This window comes from Herpailurus yagouaroundi, unplaced genomic scaffold (genome assembly GCF_014898765.1).
Source record: "Herpailurus yagouaroundi ecotype Mexico unplaced genomic scaffold, PumYag 198, whole genome shotgun sequence".
Taxonomy (NCBI): domain Eukaryota; kingdom Metazoa; phylum Chordata; class Mammalia; order Carnivora; family Felidae; genus Herpailurus; species Herpailurus yagouaroundi.
In genome coordinates, this window is record NW_024412429.1 from 103,924 (window position 1) to 123,175 (window position 19,252).

Sequence of the window (19,252 nt, forward strand, 5' to 3'; positions counted from 1 at the left end):
GGGAGACACAGAATCGGAAACAGGCTCCAGGCTCTGAGCTATCAGCCCAGAGCCCGACACGGGGCTCGAACTCACGGACCGCGAGATTGTGACCTGGCTGAAGTCGGACGCTTAACCCACTGCGCCACCCAGGCGCCCCAAAACTTGGGGAAATTTTTAATTAAGCAAGTGCTTTTCAAAAATCTTCTGTGGTTCCCAAACTGCACGCATATAACAGGTGGTCCATGCTAAAAGAACCAATTGCTTGTTTGCTTGTTTTTTTAAAAAAATATTGTAAAACTGTAAAATATAATATTCATATAAGGGAGTGCATAAACACATGTGAAGATTCACAAATGGTTACACATCAATAAGCCTGGTGTTGCCAGGGCTGGAAACTCCATCCCATAGTCCAGTCAAACAGGTTCTTCCTACTCACTGTGTACTCATAAGTTATGTAACATATTTTCTTTTGCTCAACCTTCTAAGACTCATCCACGTTGCTGTATCTTTCCTGTCGTTGAAATTGGTTAGTTTTTTTTGGTTTTTTGTTTGTTTCTTTGTTTTGTTGTGACATAACCGTCAATTGGTTTATGCACTCTGCTGTTTACGGACATTTGGCTCATTTCCAACTTGGAACCATGAAGAACACTGAATGCCACAAAAACATTTTTGTACTTGGCTTCTGGCGAGGACGACATACAGCTAAGCCGGGAGTTGCTAGGTCATAAGCTGTATGCATCTTCAAATCCGCCAAGCGATGCCACTCCCTTTTCGGGTGCACCGACTTACACTCCCATACAGCATTCGAGTTTCCGCTACTCCACAGTTTTGCCAACTTTTTTTGTATGGTAAGACTTTAAAATGTTTGTCCATCAGGCGCAAATTCGAATGTTTTCTTAGGAAAGAAACCTTTCTAAGGAAAACAACAAAAAACCTGACCCGCCTCCTTGGGATAGGGGGCGCCCGGCTACCGACGGGAGCAACCAACGAGCGGCGCGAGATAGAGCGGCCAGAGCTGGCGCCGCGAGAAGCCGGAAGCGGCGGGATGTCCGGCTGGGCGCCATCTCGCCGTGAGACAGCAGCGGCCGGAGCAGCGCGATGTTGTCGACGGCCGCGGGGTGCTGGGGGCCCGGCAGAGACCTGGCGGCGGAGCCCCACGGCGCCGCCGGCCCTTTGGAGATGCGCTTTTCGCCCTACGCTTTCAACGGAGGGTAAAGACCAGAGAGCCGACCTTTCAATCCCCACCGCCTTCGTGCCTGCTGAAGCCTTGGGAGTCGCGGCCGAGCCCGCGTACCCCGCCGACCGCAGGCCTCCCTCTCCATGGGTTGCGGAGGGGCAGCTTTGGCCTTAAGTGCTTCACCTTGCAGGCCGGTCACTTGTGCATAGCCTGCTCTTTGTTGCAGTGAGACAGAAGATAGAAACTGAAACCTGGGCTCTGCTACGAAAGAGGTTTAAAAATGGGCCTAACCTTCTCTTACGGCCTAAATAGGTTTCGCATGTCAAAGGCGAGGCGAGGTTTAGCGCCTGATGTTAAAAAGTTAGGATTGGTTGGCCACTGTCGTTGGATGCACGGTCGTGTCTGCAGTTGATGATTCTAATCAAACAGCTTAATCGTTTTCTGTTGTTTTAAATGGAAGGCAGCGTTGGTTGACTAGACTTAGTTTCGTAGATGAGAGCTTGGTAAGAACCTGTTTGGACTATGGGATGGAGTTTCCAGCCCCGGCAACACTAGGCTTATTGATGTGTAACCATTTGTGAATCTTCACATGTGTTTATGCACTCCCTTATATGAATATTATATTTTACAGTTTTAAAATATTTTTTTTAAGTTAAGTTTAAGCTTAAGTTCAGGGGGAAAAAAGTCAGAAGAGGGACCCTTTAATATGTGTACTCTTGCATGTTACCTTCAAGTTGTGTTTTTAAAATTAGCTTTATCTTTAGTACTTTTCCTTCATTGTACGCTAAAAGTGTTACTAGCAATGTGGAAGGACCCTGCGTTTAGGACTTGTTAACAATGAAGAGGTGTAAATTGAGGCAGTGGTTGTAGGTTACCAACTAAACTTTGTACACACACCCGATTTGAACAAACAGACGGTTCTTGGACATAACCATGTTAATTAATCATGTCTTTATGGATTTGAAACTTTAATGCAGACTTTTGAAATACGTTGGAAAGAGAGTGGAAGTCTCCAATTTTAGCCTCGTTTCTGCCACCGAAGGACAGTGTGGTGTTTGAACAGTGTGGTGTTTCGACTTCTTGAGCCCAGATTTCATTCTCTTTCTTAGCTGGTCATAGTTTAGAGGGAGAATCCGTAGAAAAGCATTTTGTGTACTGCAGGCAGTTCCCTTTTTTAATTCTCAGGATAACGGAGTGTTAGGTGGTATTAGCTCCATTTTTACAAATGAGCCAGGGCTCTTGTCATTGCTCTGGTCATAAAGCTGGTGTGCAGTTGAGCCAGGACTTGAATCCATAGCTCGTCGTTGGCCACTGATTTTATGTATGCTTTTACCATTGCACTTCTAAACGCTTTCTGTGATAACGAAGTAGTTACGTCCCAACATGGGAGGCACATTGTGAGGCAGTTGTAAGAATGACTCTCCAGTGTGTAGAGTACTCATTACTCTTTAGCCCCTTGTAATCCAATTTCAGCCATTACTGCTTTACACATTAGTAACTTGTGACCTTGTGATTATTAAGTTACCTTTCTTCAGTCTTCTTTTTCTGTAGCGCCTGTTGCTGCTGGCTCATGGGCAGCCTTTGCTTTGGCAGAACAGGGCTTAGTTCCATGTCCTTTTTCTACTGTCTCGTTAAATGCAGTTCAATCCCATTATTAGCATTCACATCTCATTTGCAGAAGGATAATTCCCAAATTTGTTTCTCTAGGTTTACCTCTCATGAGTTCCTCCTTTCTGGCTTCTTAAATGAAACATTTCTACCTGAATTTTTTCCTGTTACCAAAACTCAAGATATTAAAACAAAAAGCTAGCTAATTATTCCTCTCAGTTACCTTTCCTTCTTTATGCTCATAATTATGCCATTGTGCTGCTCCACCAAGTTTAAAATCTTGGATGTCACAATTGCTCTTCCCACTTCTGTCGCATATTGGTAGTTAGAAAAACCATGTACAGTTTGTGTGTTTCCTCAGTATCCCCACTTCTTCCAGTACCACTGCTGCCTTTTTACTGCATTAGTTTTTTTTTTTTTTTAACGTGCACCATATCTTTTGTTTGTTTTATTTCGAGAGAGCTTGCATGAGAGAGAGCACGAGGGGGCGTGAGGCAGGCAGAGAATCGCCAGCAGGCTCCGTGATGTCAGCACAGAGCCCGACTCGGGGCCCAAACTCACGAACCCGCACGAACCTGAGCCAGAATCAAAAGTCTGACACTCAATCAACTGAGCCACCAGGCGCCCTTCTATTGCTATTGCATTAGTCTTATTGGAGCGGTGCTTTCATCCCCTTTCACGTACTATGTTATTGTCACCGTTGCTTCTTTTTTTTATTAAAAAATTTTTTTTAATGTTTTACTTATTTTTGAGAGAGTGTGAGCAGGGGAAGGTCAGAGAGAGAGGGAGACACAGAATCTGAAGCAGGCTCCAGGCTCTCGGCTCTCAGCACAGAGCCTCATGTGGGGCTTGAACCCACTGATTGAGAGATCATGACCTGAGCTGAAGTCGCACGCTTCACCAGCTAAGCCACCAAGGCGCCCCTGTCACAGTGGCTTCTTAAAACTTCACTCCACTTTGCAAATGTAACTGTTCTCATTCCAAAATCTTCAGTTTGGCATTTGGGATTTTCTCAAGTCAGACCCATGTCCCTCACATAAGCCTTATGTTCCTCCACTAGTTCACACAGAACACCTTAGTAAGTTGTTTGAATGTTTATTTGTATTATTACCTGTTTCCCTTTATTCATTGTCCACGTTACCTGAAATGCCATCCTTTTGTACTTCAGAACTTCAGTGCAGATCCCACCTCAGTAAAAATAATGGATAACATTTTCTCAGTGCTTATGTTCTGTGAGGTACCGTGCTAGGTGCTTTATGTGATCTGTGTCATTTGACTCAGTCATCCTGTAACACAGGAACTGTTACTACCAACAACTCGAACTTGGATAATTTGTCTGAGGTCACAGAGCTAGGAAGTGGCAAGGACAGGTCTCCAGTAACTCCAGAGCCCAGGTTCTCAGTGGTCACAATCTACTGCCTCATATATCTATGCCATAGCGATCATAGCTAACACTAGAGGACCAGTTATGTTTCAGGTACTAGTAAAAGGGCTTTGTAATTATTAACTTAATTCTTGCGGAATCCTAGTAAGGTAGTTACTGTTACAATCTCTGATCTATATGAGGACATTGATGCCTTGGGAAGTTGAACAGCTTACCCGCAGTCTCATATCTAATAAGTGAGAGATCCAGAATTAGAACTGGACAGACTGCTTTGGGAGTTCATGCTCTAGCCTCTTCAGTAAACTGAATCATAAATCATACAGCCACGAAAGAGAAAGTTTGTTCTTTGTTCATTCATTTCTAACAGATATTTGGGTGTCCACTGAGTGGTAGATACTAAATAAGGACTTGGATAAAAAATGAAAAGCATTAAGTCCTTTGAGCTCAGAGAGCTTTTGGTGTGGCACCACTGTCTACATCTGATCCTCATGGCCCTGTTTTGTGATATCAGTACCTTGCATAAGTAGGTATTTAATTTTTTGATGATGTTATGATAATTCAGTGGTTTTTCTGTTACCTTCTGCGAAGTGACCTGCGCTTTGACTTAGGCTTGTGTTGTTTTTTAGGGAGTACTTAAATTTTTTTTCCTAGACGACTTATAGCCAGGGATCCTTTCCCACTGATCTTTCAACTTTCTTCTGAGTCCTGCTCTTGCTCAAATCTAGTGGGTTTTGTCCAATATGTGCTATGAAGAGCTCTCCTCTAGAGAGGTAGTATTACCATCCGCAAGTATTCACTAATTTTTGTGTCGCCCGGCCCCCCCCCCCCAGGACTGTATTGGCAATCGCTGGAGAAGATTTTTCAATTGTGGCTTCTGACACTCGATTGAGTGAAGGATATTCAATTCACACCAGGGACAGCCCCAAGTGTTACAGACTGTAAGTAAATATTTCTAAGGACTTCCTGGCACCTTGTGATGATTTATTGCTGTAAGAGATTCCACTTCTAAACAGTTTGTTTCATGAGTTTTTAGATTGCCTGTTTGGAGCTTAGTTTGCATTTTTGTTAGAAAACAGTTTTCTAAATTAGTATTCCCTAATATGATATGCAGTGTTTTTAAAAAAATTTTTAGGGGCGCCTGGGTGGCGCAGTCGGTTGGGCGTCCGACTTCAGCCAGGTCACGATCTCACGGTCCGTGAGTTCGAGCCCCGCGTCAGGCTCTGGGCTGATGGCTCGGAGCCTGGAGCCTGTTTCCGATTCTGTGTCTCCCTCTCTCTCTGCCCCTCCCCCATTCATGCTCTGTCTCTGTCTGTCCCATAAATAAATAAAAATGTTGAAAAAAAAAATTTAAATTAAAAAAAAAAATTTTTTTAATGTTTGTTTACTATTGAGAGAGAGAGACAGTATGAGCAGGGAGGGGCAGAAAGAGAGAGGGAGACACAGAAACCGAGGCAGGCTCCAGGCTATGAGCTGTCAGCACAGAGCCGGACGTGAGGCTCAGACTCACAGATTGCGAGATTATGACCTGAATCGATGTTGGACACTTAACCGACTAAGCCACCCGGGTGCCCCCACATCGCTTTTATTATTAGCATTTTACTATAATGCTTTATTTATTTATAAAATATCTATAAAATATTTATAATATTGTAAATATTTTATCACATAGCTTTGTATTTTTCTATCTGTTAATCCATTATGTGTTTTTTAAATCTCCCACTTTTTTTTTTAGCCTGAAATGTTTAATTTAGCCATATCCTAAGCAGTTATATCTGTGAGCCACTGTCTTAAGGACCAGGTATATTTTTTCTAAAACATAAAAGTGAAGTCATATGCACTGATGACCAATAGTTTGTATTTGACATTTTTGGGAACTGTTACAGTTGGTGGTTAATTCCTAAATTAGGCCACAAGAGCCTTTTAAACCTGAATTGTAACAGGAATGGATTGATGGGATTTGGGTACCTTGGACAGGGCCTTGTGCTATAAGAAGTAGGTAAAGAGGACTCTGACTTCTTTCCTGGGTCCAGGGCTAGCGCACACCCTACCTAAAGAACAATCAATACCGGTTTTCATCTTCCCAGTTCTCTTCCTGTATTCTTCTTCCATCTTTTGATATTTAATTCATAGTGCATCCATGCTATCTTTTTTCTTCTAAGATGCTTTATAATTTGAAAGTAGTAAATGTCACAGATAAAATTAAGAACATAACTTTACAAATACCATTCTCTTGCAAGGTTCTGTTCATCTTTGTAATGTTCTGTTTTAGTGTGTGTGCTACTGAAGGGAATACCTGTTTTTTTTTTTTTTTCCTTTTTATGCAGTACTTTAGGTATATAGATAGATACAACATTAGTGATTTCATATGTCTCCCTTTAGCCTTATATGTCATCCGTCTTTAGCCTTAAATCATACATAGAGCTAAAACTGCCTGTCTGCACTTAATCCCATACCCTGTGGGCTGACTTAGAGCCAAACTTGCCTCTTGCCCACCTGTTTGAGACTCTACATTTAACTTTATTCTTTGCATGCAAACACTCCTTCCTTTGATATATGTGAAGATTTGGGAAAAGCATCTTGAAGCTCTAAGATTTTGTCCTACCCTATTGGTATTATTAACCCATCTTGTTAGTAAAGGCAGTATAGCTTTATGGGAGCTTGGAGCTCTTTAACTGAGTGCAGTGAGGTTGATTGTAGGGATAGATCAGGAAATATTGATGCCCCCAGAGGTGTCATTAGTCCCTCTAGTTGGACAGATATGGTTTGTATGAATCCCTCATAAATATCTGAAAGGAAGAGTTTATCATGTGATTTCTCCTATGTTTCTTGATGAGACTGGTGTAGGTTTTCTTATAGATTGATATTAAGATTTAGGAATTTTTGAGACCTGGTTGAATTTGTATGGATATACCAAAATTGAATCACTTCCCCAGTGGTGGGCATTAAATTGTTTTTTGTTTGTTTTGTTTTGGAGAGCCATTAACATAATATGTAACTTCACAAGAAAGCCTATAGTATATTATGTATACTTCACAAGTAAGCCTATAGTATATCTTTGCAAACTTATGTGAGTAGATTGATGGGATGAATTTATAGCAATGGAATTATTGCATAAAAGTGACGTTCACCTAAATTTTTACTGGATACTGCCAAATGGCCCTTCTAAAAAGTTAAATTGATGTATATTTTTGCCCAGTTATTAAGAGTACCCATTTTCGGTGCCTGGGTGGCTCCGTTGGTTGGGCATGCGACTTTGGCTCAGGTCATAATCTCACGGTTTGTGGGTTCAAGCTCCACATCCAGCTGTCTGCTGTCGGCACAGAGACTGCTTCAGATCCTCTGTCTCCCTCTTTCTCTGCCCCTTGCCTGCATTGTCTCTCTCTCAAAAATAAACATTAAAAACGGGGGAGTACCCATTTTCCACAACCCCTCACCAGCATTAGGCCTTATTAACAGGTTGAAATCATCACCTGTGTAGATTTGGATTTGTGAATGACATGAAGGCTCTTTTCATACATTTATGGTGACTTGCGTCTTTCTTTATATGACTCCTATAACTTTACCAATCTTTCCATTGCGAGGTTTTTTTTCAAATTGAGATATAATTGACATGTAACAGTGGTTTCAGGTGTACAACATGATTACATATTTGTGTATGTTGCACCACGATAAGTCCAGTTAACATCTGTCCCCATATTTATTACAGAATCTTTTCTTGTCTTGAGAACTTTTAAGATCTATTCTCAGCAACTTTAAAATATTCAGTACAATGTTGGGCGCCTGGGTGGCTCAGTCAGTTAAGCATCTGACCCTTGATTTCTGCTCTGGTCATGATCTCACGATTTGTCAGTTTGAGCACTGACCGTGTGAAGCCTGCTTGGGATTCTCTTTCTCCTCCTCTCTCTGCTCTTCTCCTGATCTCTCTCTCTCTCAAAATAAATAAACTTTTAAAAAAGTTAAAAAAATTCAATGCAATGTTATTAACTATAGTCACCATGCTGTACATTATATACCATGATGCACTGTGTTAATGCTTTTGATGTTTGTAGGAGCCATTTTATTTCATTTTTTAAGTGTTTATTTATTTTGAGAGAGCGAGAGAGCAAGTGCGCGCGAGCAGGGAAGGGGCAGAGGGAGGGAGAGAGAATCCCAGACATACTCCTCCACACCAGCAGTGCAGAGCCCCATGTGGGGTTTCATCCAAACAACCGTGAAATCATGACCTGAGCTGAAATCAAGAGTTGAATGCTAACCGACTGAGCCACCTAGGTGCCCCTGTAGGAACCCTTTTAGATAAAGGAAGTTAATATAAGACTTTGGTCATATCTACTACAATTTTTTTTTTTTAACTTTATCATTTTTCTCTATAAAAGTTTTAATTTGACGAAATTTATGAAATTTTTCTGTGAAAGCATTGGGTTGTATCATATTTAAATAGGTGGCTGTTAACCCAAGATTGTATCACCTATGTCTTCTTTAGGCAATTCATACTTTAATTTTTCTGGAAGTCTTTGATTCACCTATAATTTATTTAGGTATGAAATGATGACACTGCCCTCCCTGCGCAACAAAGGGCTAACTAGTCCTGTTACCATTTGGTGAATAACAGGAATAGGGGTTTTATATTTAAAATTGCTGAAGACATGTTTTACTTTACTATCTAACCAGCCCAGTTTCCTGAAATGTGCTCTTTACAGAACAGACAAAACAGTCATTGGATGCAGCGGGTTTCATGGAGACTGTCTTACCCTGACAAAGATTATTGAAGCAAGACTAAAGGTAGATACTTTTGTTACGTGTCTGCACTTTAGAAAGTTAGTAATGATTTATTAGATTGTCACTCAGAATAGCTGGAGAAGCTCTAAGTTAGCAGGTGAAACCATAACCTGTTCTAGAAGTGAAATGATACTGTTAATGAAATGATAGGCACATTAAAGTAGCGTAATGTGAAACTGCAGGGTATTTAAAATCTCTGTACAGTATAAAGGGTTCTCTACCCTTATGGAGATAGCCTGGTCAGGGTTTCTTCTGAAGATAATCTTCCTTCAAAAACAAAAATTCTGTGGAGGAGGCAAGCTTTTAGACAGGTGCTTGGTTTGGAACACCATCAACTGACGTGCTCTCCCTCGTTCAAGCATTGGACTCTTAGTTGACAGGATGCACGGGCAGGAATAGAAATAGATAAGTCAGGAGTTTGGATGAGAGGCACAACCTAAGCTATCACCACCTAACACCTTAGTAGGCTTTAGTTGACAGCCAGCTGAGGAAGTTTGGGCATAGAATAGATGGGGGCGGAAGAGCTGAAAAGGGTGGTATGAGGAGGAAGTGAGGAAGGAGGCAAACCAGCCTGTTCTGCAGTTTGTAAAGGGGCTGACACTGTCACTGCCTCCATGTCTTCTGTGCGAGATGGGGACGGTGTGAGGAACAGAGGAGTACTGACTTTTAATAAAAGTAAAGGCACGTCTTGATTTTTATTATGGCCCGTGTATATTAAACAGCATGTAACAAATAATTTCAAGGAGAGTAGGATAGGAGTAATTTAAACCATATTAAAATGGATTTTATCTGTAATAATAACCAGTAAATACAAACTCTTCTTAGCTGGCAAAAATGCAGGGCTGGTGTAGGATTTAATTTTTTAGGTTATGTGTCATAATTTTATGTAGTTGGTAAGGCCAACCTGGTACATGAAGAAGTTACCAGAGGTGGTCACGTTCTATGTTTGCTATTAGTGAGTAACACTTGAAATTGTATACACTTATGAATGATGTCCTAGGTATTGGAGTATGTAGTAAATTTAACAGATACTTGTTTTGGAATAATTTCAAAATTGTTCAGTAAAATGCAGAAATGATTTCATTTGGTATTGATCAATTGTTAATACTGATTTAAATTCTTTACATTGAAAGTTTTATTGATTTACATTTATTGACATATTTATTCGATTCCTGGTGCATATTTTGCAGATGGAACTTACAGTACAAAAGTACACAGACCAGCAGAATAGTGTTGTGTTAACAAAGTATAACAAGGAGCAGGGAATTCAACTTAATTACACAATCCTTGAAATTTCTCTTTCATGTGTCATTACATAAATGATGCAGTGATTATACTGTTGATGCTTGATTTTGAAATGAAATGAAGATTTTTTTCTAATCTTCCGTATTTAGCTATTGTTATTTTGGTCTGTGTTCTTAGGTAAATCTTTGGAGATGTTTGCTATATGGCTGATAAATTGGTGAACTCATTTTATGTTTGAAATTTTTGTAGAATTTCTCTATTGGATAATTTAGGATTCCCTAAGAGTAAATAAATCTAGGATTCAAAATCACTAAAAGGTTTGTTTTGGATACTTCTGGTCTCCACTATAGATGCTTTAAGGAGCAGGACCGCTTCCCTGTACTAGAATCATGCGGAGTAAGGGTCCTGCCCTCATGTCTTCTGTTCTCATAGATACCTCCTTTGCAAAGAGAAGGACTTCTATCTGGGTCTGATCAAAGGTCAGCAAATTTTACCTGTAAAGGGCCAGATAGTAATTATTTTCAGCTTTATGGGCCATTTGATATCTGTGGTAACTATCAGCTCTGCTGTTGTAATGCACGAGGATGTATAGATAATATGTAATGAAAAATTATGTTTTAATAGAGCTTTATTTGCAGAGACAGTTGTTGGGCTGGATTTTGTCCATGGACTATACAGTTTGCTGACCCTGGTCTAGAGGCAGAGTAAAGGAGAGCTGGATTTAAAACACCCTCCCAGGTCACTGTATAAACATATTATGTGTGCATTTGCTCTTGAATTAGCAGTTCCTGAGATATGGATGGCATGGAGAATAGAGTCTTTAAATCAGACAACTGAAGAAAATTTAGCATTCTTTCCCTTAATTTTTATAGCCCCCAAAATGGCACGATACAATAAATTATTATTTTGTCTTAGTATGTTTGTGTGTTCTTGAAAGAAATAGACATCGTTTCACCAAGATTTGCATTCATCCTTTAATTCACAGTTCCTTGTTCACGTCTGTAATATATTCTGCCTCTCCGTGCCTGTTACTTTCATTAATAATTGCAGATGTATAAGCATTCCAACAACAAGACCATGACTACAGGGGCGATTGCTGCAATGTTGTCTACAATCCTCTATTCAAGGCGCTTCTTTCCATACTATGTTTACAACATCATCGGGGGACTGGATGAAGAAGGTAGACTTCTCGTTCTGGAAAATGAAGGGGGGTGGCATTTTTTAGATATGTATGTTTCCCTCTAGAGTTGAAAAGAGTAATAAATAGCATCTTGCCCAACACTTTTATTTTCTGTTAATTAAAGCAATAAGGAACTGAAGCTTAAAGGGGAATAAAGAGATGATCCAAAGACACACCACAGGTTGTGTACTAAAACTCTAATAATGACTGTTAGGCATGCTGTTCCTTTACTGTTTACTGAATATCTTGCAGGAGTTCAGTAGTAGATAATTAGCATTTTAATCCTGCGGAAAAAATCTGACTTGGAGGAGCTTGACCTTATGATTCTACATAACAAATGTATTTGACTTAAGTTGTTAAAACTGATGCCTTAAAAGAAATGTATGCATTTCCAACAGTGTTTTCAGAACATTCTGAAACACCTCTTTGATTTTCTGTCAGTGAGACCAGGAGGGCCTAAGAAAATCAGTCTCGTTACTTGACATGTCCATCCTGTTTTTGATCTAAAGCTGTATTACGCAGCAGGGACACGGATGGTTTTCACCAGGTTTCATTTGGATTGACTTTCGGTTGTTTCCAACAACCAGATGCTATACTATCTCTCAGGACAGATCTGTGCCACCATTTACAGTAGTCCATTGAAGAAAGAAGTTCTAGAGATGTTTGGCTGAGAACAACGTATTGAAATATCTCTACAGAGAGGAAAACTTTCTGGATAGTAGGGAGTTGGGCTCCTCTCCTACTCTCCCCACTTTTCCTCCTGTCCCTTCTGTTCCATGGGCTCTTCCTTTGTTTTCCCTCTGTCTTAACAGCTGCCCACATAAATGGCCCCCGAGAGCACTCTGGTCATTTTACCCACCATGGTTTAGATGTAGACAAATTAGGGTGACAATTTATTTCGAGTCTCTCAGCCTTCCTTGAAAGTGAGACAGAATATAAAGCATAGAAACAGCCAATAAAAATTCATTACCCTTAACAAGTTAAATTCTAGCCACAGATTATCTTGCCTAGCCCAGCTTGCTGGACACTTTTTTTTCCACCTAAATTATGTCTGACTTGAATGTCAGATCAATAAATTCAGGTTTTAGCAACATTAGTCATAGCTATCATTGAATTTTAGCATGCCAGACAATGTCCTTTGAGTTTCACTGAGAGTCAGAGGCTAATTTGGGAACACTTACATCTACTGAAGGGCAAAGCTAAGGTTTGGGTTGGATCTGTTTCTCGAGTTCAAAGCCCTGTTCTCTGATGTTTTGGTCAGGCATTTCTGTCTTTTATAATCTTGTCTGCTTTGATTGTCCTTTAAATTTATTTTCACTTCTTAGAGGAATTTGTGTAGCAAAGCAGTCTTTTTTGTCTGTTCCCCCAAGACACTTCAGCTTGTACCATGCTTTCCTGTTTTCTTGGTTTATTTCCTTGCTTTGGTGGTGTGTATCTCTCAAGAGATTTCTGGAAAAAGAAATCCGGAGAACTTGTTTTGAGACTTTGCTTTTATTCTGGTGTTCTGCAATTTTATAGTGATACCCTTTGTACAAGATCTTTTCCCTATTTGTGTCTTCTCCTGTTCACTTCCCCACTGTCTTGACAATCACCTGGATTGTGATCTTCTATTTTATTATAATTCTTCCCTGGCATATTGTCCATCCCTTTGTCTTTTTCTTGTCTGAAGATTTCCTCAGGTTTAGATTTTATCCTGTACTACATTCTTACTTCTGCTGTCATTAATTTCCAAGAACTTTTCCAATTCTCTGGCTTCCTTATTTTTTTTCTCTAAGTATGTTCTCATTAGATGTACTCCCCTTGATATTTTCCTGTGATCTCCGCATTTTATCGGATTAATTTTTTTTCATTTTATTTTTGACTTCTGTTTTCTATGTTGGAGGCTTCCTTCAAATTTCCGTTGATTTTTGGCCATTCATTCTTATTGAAGAATGGTAGGCCAAAATCTGAGTAAAGGGTGGTATTAGCCTGACAGTTTTCCATTTACTGCCCTGTACCCAGACTGCACATATGCCAGGTGTCCCCAAGTCCAGGGTATCTGGGACCTTGTTTCCAGTTTTTCTTTTTTGTGGAGGTGGAGACTTGGAGAGCAGTATTCTTTATTGAGACCTTTAGGGTAGTTGGGTCATTGGCTGTCCTTCAGGACACTGGGGTCAACGGCTAAATTAGGACAGTGGGATCAATAGTTACCCTTCAGGACACTGGATCGAACAGCTGCCCTTCAGGATAGCCAGGTGAGTAGCTGTCTTCTTGGACCTCTGTGCCTTTAACTCTCTAGTTGCAGTCATACTTTAAAAATTTTTCCACCCAAAAGTAATAATGGCTTTAGTTTTTCTGTAACAAAAACAATAGTAGTTGCAGAAGTTTCAGATAGTACTGGAAGAGACAAAAATGAAAGTAGTTATCACCTCAAAGCCTATATTTAGAGTTAATTACAATTAAACTTCCAGTAAACCCGCTTACAGGTATCTTGGTAGTCATACATGTTTGTGCACTTTACAAGTAGAATGTGGTGTATGCATCTTTATGTTGGATGTATTGTCATGGAGATCGTTTTATGCTAGTGAATAAAGATGCGTAATGACTCAGTGACTTGCATAGGGTACAGCTACACTGCAGTTTGCCTCCCGGTCCTCTGCAGGTCATTCAGGTGGTTTCCAGTTTCCTTAATCTAAGCGATGTGATGAATGTGTTGGTACATACAGTTTTGTATACTTTTTCTTTTCTTTTTTTTAAATTTTATTTTTTTAAACTTACATCCAAATTAGCATATATTTGTATAGTTTTTCAACCATGCGTACTTCCCTGGACAAAATTCTCAGAAGTTGTGTGTCTGGGTCAGAGGATATATATTTTTGGCATTTTGATGCCATCACTAGTTTGCCCTTCGGAAAAGACCACCAGTGGACCCTCCTGGCAGCAGGTGCATGAGTACCTGGGGTTCTTTGGGCATCCTTACTACTCTTAAAGATCTTTACCCAATAAATATTTTATTATTTTAATTTATATGTAATTTTTGTGTGCTGAAGTTGGGCATTTATTTGTGTTTTTTGATCTTTGCTTTTCTTCTTTGGAGACTGACCTGTGTATTAACCTTTGCTTATTTCCTTATTTGCAGGTTAGTCTTTTTAAAAAATTATTTATAAGCATGCCATCTAACTGTGTCAACTCTGTAATATCCGTGGTGGTGGATGCCTCCCAAGAATGTTCTTCGTCTCTTACATTTTGGGGGTTGTCTACCTGTGCAGCATTTTCTGAAGTTTGTGTGGTCCAATCTGTTGGTCTTTTCTTTGTGGCATTGAGTGTCCTACTTTGTTAGACTCCCCCATCCAAGGTTTTCTTTCTAGCACTTGTTTTGACTTTATTTTTTTACATTGAAGCCATGGTGCTTTTTTAAAGAATTATTTTGGTGAGGAAAAGCACTCTACAGATAAGATTCATGCCATTCTGCTCTCATGTTACAAAAGTCTCTTTTGCCTTTGCTAAGTGGGAAGGTCTTTGAAACTCTGGTCTTCGACTTATTCTGCTCTTGTTTTTCTCAACTCCGTGGCATATGGTTTTTCTGAAATTGGTTCTGCCTTTAGTTGAAATTTTTGGGCCTCGTTTTACTTGTGGCCTGTTGGCCTCCTGAGAGAGATTGTTGTTCTTTTTTGGCTTTGTATTTCCTGTCCCTTTGTGTGTTGAAGTTAGTGAACTGCCCACTGTGATCTCAATGTTGTCCCAAGCTTGCTTCCAACAAAAACACTTAACCTGGGGGTCTCCTGAGTGACTTCAGCACCTTACATGCTGCCTTCTCAGCAGAGAATTGTAAGTAATTGTGCAACAGAAAAACTACACAGAGCTACGGGTGGCAGATGTCCATGGGTAGGAAGAAGACTGTCCTTATCCCACATCTCCCAGGTGAGCTACTGAGGTGCTTCAGTTCTGGCGTAATGTGTTTTAGAGATCAGTTATATCACTTTAAAGTCATACCTCGTCAAATGATCCATGATTTTTCACACCCAAAACACAGGGAATTTTTCGTTTTTTTTATTTGACAGAGTGTGTGCACTGGCAAGCAGGGGAGAGGAGAGGCAGAGAGAGACGGAGGGAGGGAGGGAGGGAGGGAGAATCTCAAGCAGGCCGCACGATCATCATGGAGCTTGATGCAGGGCTTGATCCCATGAGCCTGGGATCATGACCTGAGAGCTGAAACCAAGAGTCAGACACTCAGCTAACTGAGCCACCCAGGCACCCCCCAAACACAGCTGTTTTTAAAAGGCCTTAAAAAAAATTACGGTGACACGTGTGCTTTGTAACAGATTCAGTACCTAAGCATATAAGTGATTCCCTTCTTTTCTTGCCTTCAGTCGCACGAAGATAACTACAGTTTTCAGTTTATCTTGCCATACTTGTTTGTGTGCTTATACGAATACATTATATGCTTTTTTTTATTGCTTTTTTTTTAATGCCTGTAATAGGAAATAGGATTCTGTTATACACATTATAGAGTTACTCATTTTACATTGTCTTGCGGTTATGTCCCTAGTCCCATCTTCTTCTTCCATACCGGTTTTTGCTAATGGATTTTAGGTTGCTTAGAAGTTTTTGCTCTTTTAAGAGAGACAGAATAAGCCTTCTTATGGGTATATCCTGTTCTACAAGTTAGATTGTTACTGGGTCATTGGGTGCATGCTTTATATTTTGATAGATTCTCTTGCCAGATTGCTCTTTAAAAAGGCATAGCAATTTATGCACGCTTCAGGAGAGCTTGAGAGGCCCATTTATCCTTACACTGATAGTACTCTGCAACTGTTGTTAAGAATGGGTACATTCAGGGGCGCCTGGGTGGCGCAGTCGGTTAAGCGTCCGACTTCAGCCAGGTCACGATCTCACGGTCCGGGAGTTCAAGCCCCGCGTCGGGCTCTGGGCTGATGGCTCAGAGCCTGGAGCCTGTTTCCGATTCTGTGTCTCCCTCTCTCTCTGCCCCTCCCCCGTTCATGCTCTGTCTCTCTCTGTCCCAAAAATAAGTAAACGTTGAAAAAAAAAATTTTTTTTAAAAAATTAAAAAAAAAAAAAAAAGAGTGGGTACATTCAGGGGCGCCTGGGTCCCTCAGTCGGTTAAGCATCCTACTTCAGCTCAAGTCATGATCTTGTGGTTTGTGAGTTCAAGCCCCGCATTGGGCTCAGAGCCTGGAACCTGCTTCGGATTCCGTGTCTCCCTCTCTGTCTGCCCCTCCCCCTCTTGCACTCTGTGTCTGTCTCTCAAAAATAAATATAAAAAAAAAAAAAAAAAAAAGAATGGGTACATTCAAACTCTGGTGTTGTGTTTTGTTTGCAAAAGTGGTTCTTAACTCTGGTAGTACAAAGCAATGTTTATGTTTTAGGCAGAACTAACTTTTTGCATGTGGCATTTGTGTTTTTCTGAAAATTTTCCTGTATTAAATCAGTTTTTTTATGGTGTTGATGCTAAAGGTGCTTACTGTTTAAAAACACACAGTAAGTTTTCCTTGTGACTGTTCACATTCAACAGTAGTAGAATTTTAAACTCAGGTCTATGCTAGAACGACAATAGCATTTTTAGGAATGTGGTGAGGAGCTTGGTGCAGAACTCAGAGCAGGACCTATGACTGCTAACCAGTGTGCCTGTGAGACCACATACATATTGGGATCCACTGGGTGGTAATTGGCGATGTCAGCTTGACGAGAGCCTGAAGCTCCAGGTGTCAAACACGCCATAAGGAGACCAGAGTGGGCAGGTGTACCTCTGACTCCCTTGTGAGTGGAGGCGAGCACACTGCTGGGTTAACAGTGAATGTGGCTGAAATTTTAGCTAAGTTCATAGTCCGTTTTGTGTCCCACTTTGTGTCCCACTGGATCTATTTTTGCCGTGATTTGGGATGGTAGTCAGGATGCATCCTTATGGAAACTGTCTTATTCTTTCAGGGAAGGGAGCTGTGTACAGCTTTGACCCAGTAGGGTCCTACCAGAGAGACTCCTTCAAGGCCGGAGGCTCAGCAAGTGCCATGCTACAGCCCCTGCTCGACAACCAGGTAAGGAGACTGCATCCATGTTGCTGTGACGTTAACACAGAGTGCCTTCCTCTGAGTTCTCCTATTCACCGGCTCAGGAGAGTGGAGAAATCAAGGGTTTCTTGTGCATCGCTATTGTTTTCGGTGGGCTGATTTGCCCTACCCAGACCTTCTTGTCTCTCTGTGTTCTGCTGGCTCTCTTGTGGCCTCTCACCTACTCTGTAGTGTCTTCCCCTGATACCGTGACTTCCAGGTCTCCTGTGTCTACAACGGTCGACCATGTTTTCAGTTCTCCTCTTGCCACCTTACCTGAAGCACTTGCAAATATCTTTTTCCCCACATTCACCATTTGTTTGTCACCTGATTTTATATTCTAACTTCCAAGTACATTTTTAATTTGCCCCCTTTCCAAATCTTACTGTTGCCTGAAATCAGGCCTGCATTTCCCATCATCCTTTCTGCCGCCAAGCTTACTTCTTTGTGTTTCTGAAATATGTGTGTACAGTTACTTGTGCATATTACTTATCTTCCTCATCACTCGTCACTCCGCTTCCACCTAGACCTTTGGTGTGGTGTGCCTGTCCCGTCACCAGGCCTTTGGGCATAGCACACCCTGGATCTGGAGTGTTACTCCTCTCTGACTCTGGTTTATCCTTCACACTCTGTACCCAAGTGTGTCTTCTGATGAAGCCTCTCTCTTCAGGGAGACTTAGTTATGGCTGCTAGGGATTCTCGTGGCTTTTTTGTTTTTCTTAGTGGTAGCACACTGTATAATGGTACTCTGCTTTCGTATGTCCACCTCTCTAGGTGATGTGTGCTTCTCAGGAGCAGCAGCTTTGTCTCCGTGAACATTTGTCAGGTTTTAGGAATGTATCATTTAGCCAGGTCTGGAAGAATTTCAGTTGAGAGATATTTTAAATGTATGTGATGTATTCATGATGAATCCTTAGATACGTGAAGGCACTGGGGAGGCTTGAACCACCTTTGTACTGTCACATGATGCCTCATTCAAGTTTCCTGTCCCACCAGGTTGGTTTTAAGAACATGCAGAATGTGGAGCATGTCCCACTGTCCTTGGACAGAGCCATGCGGCTTGTGAAAGATGTCTTCATTTCAGCGGCAGAGAGGGACGTGTACACTGGGGATGCACTCAAAATCTGCATCGTGACCAAGGAGGGCATCAGGGAGGAGACCGTTCCCCTGAGGAAGGATTGATTTGTGTGCTGTTATCATTAATCACTTCACAACTGGTTAATTTTGTATCTTGGAACTATTGGACTGATGTATTAAATAAAACCTGAAGTAATTATTCTAAGCAGGACAGATCTAGAAAGTATAATTTCGTTTTCATTTCCTTTTCTTCATTCTTCTCATATTTTTCTGTCTTCCAGAGCTATTTCTGTATTTTAATTATTTTTTTTTTAATTAAAAAAAAAAAGTTTTTTAAGTAAGTTCTATGTCCAGCATGGGGCTTAAGCTCACGACCCCAAGATCAAGAGTTGTACATTTCCCGACTGAGCCAGACAGGTGCCTTTATTTTTGTATTTTAAAGATGAAAAAAACAAACCGGTCATGTCACTTTTTCCTTATATTTATGAGCAAGAAATTAATCTGGAAAAGATGACTGTTTTGATCAGCTTATCGTTGCTTGATGGCCAGCCTATCTTATGCAGAGGGTTTTTGGAATTGATTATAAAGTCCACCCAGCTTTCTTTAAAAGGTAGATTACCTTTAAACCACTGCTTTTATCAGTTTTATTAATGAATGTAAAGGGAAATGGAAGATCTTAAGATATTCCCTGGGGATGTTAAACGGTCTGAAATGACTGGGAGAAAAATCTGCAAATCAACCAGCATAGAAGAAAATTACAAAAGTAAATAGCCCCTTAA

The 19,252-nt window shown here is 40.7% G+C and overlaps 1 protein-coding gene across 2 annotated transcripts; it reads left to right on the forward strand.

Annotated features, from left to right (window-relative positions):
- Positions 1-1,027: 1,027 nt before the first annotated feature.
- Positions 1,028-18,686, forward strand: PSMB1 (proteasome 20S subunit beta 1). Of its 2 annotated transcripts, XM_040448650.1 has the most exons (6): positions 1,029-1,193; positions 4,982-5,089; positions 8,849-8,930; positions 11,223-11,352; positions 17,278-17,384; positions 18,393-18,686. In XM_040448650.1, exons 1-6 carry the CDS (start codon positions 1,081-1,083, stop codon positions 18,576-18,578), a joined length of 726 nt encoding a protein of 241 aa, XP_040304584.1. In that variant the 5' UTR covers positions 1,029-1,080; the 3' UTR covers positions 18,579-18,686. The 2 variants fall into 2 exon arrangements, with proteins under 2 accessions (XP_040304585.1, XP_040304584.1); XM_040448651.1 differs by lacking the exon at positions 4,982-5,089 and having other exon boundaries at positions 1,028-1,193.
- Positions 18,687-19,252: the final 566 nt, after the last annotated feature.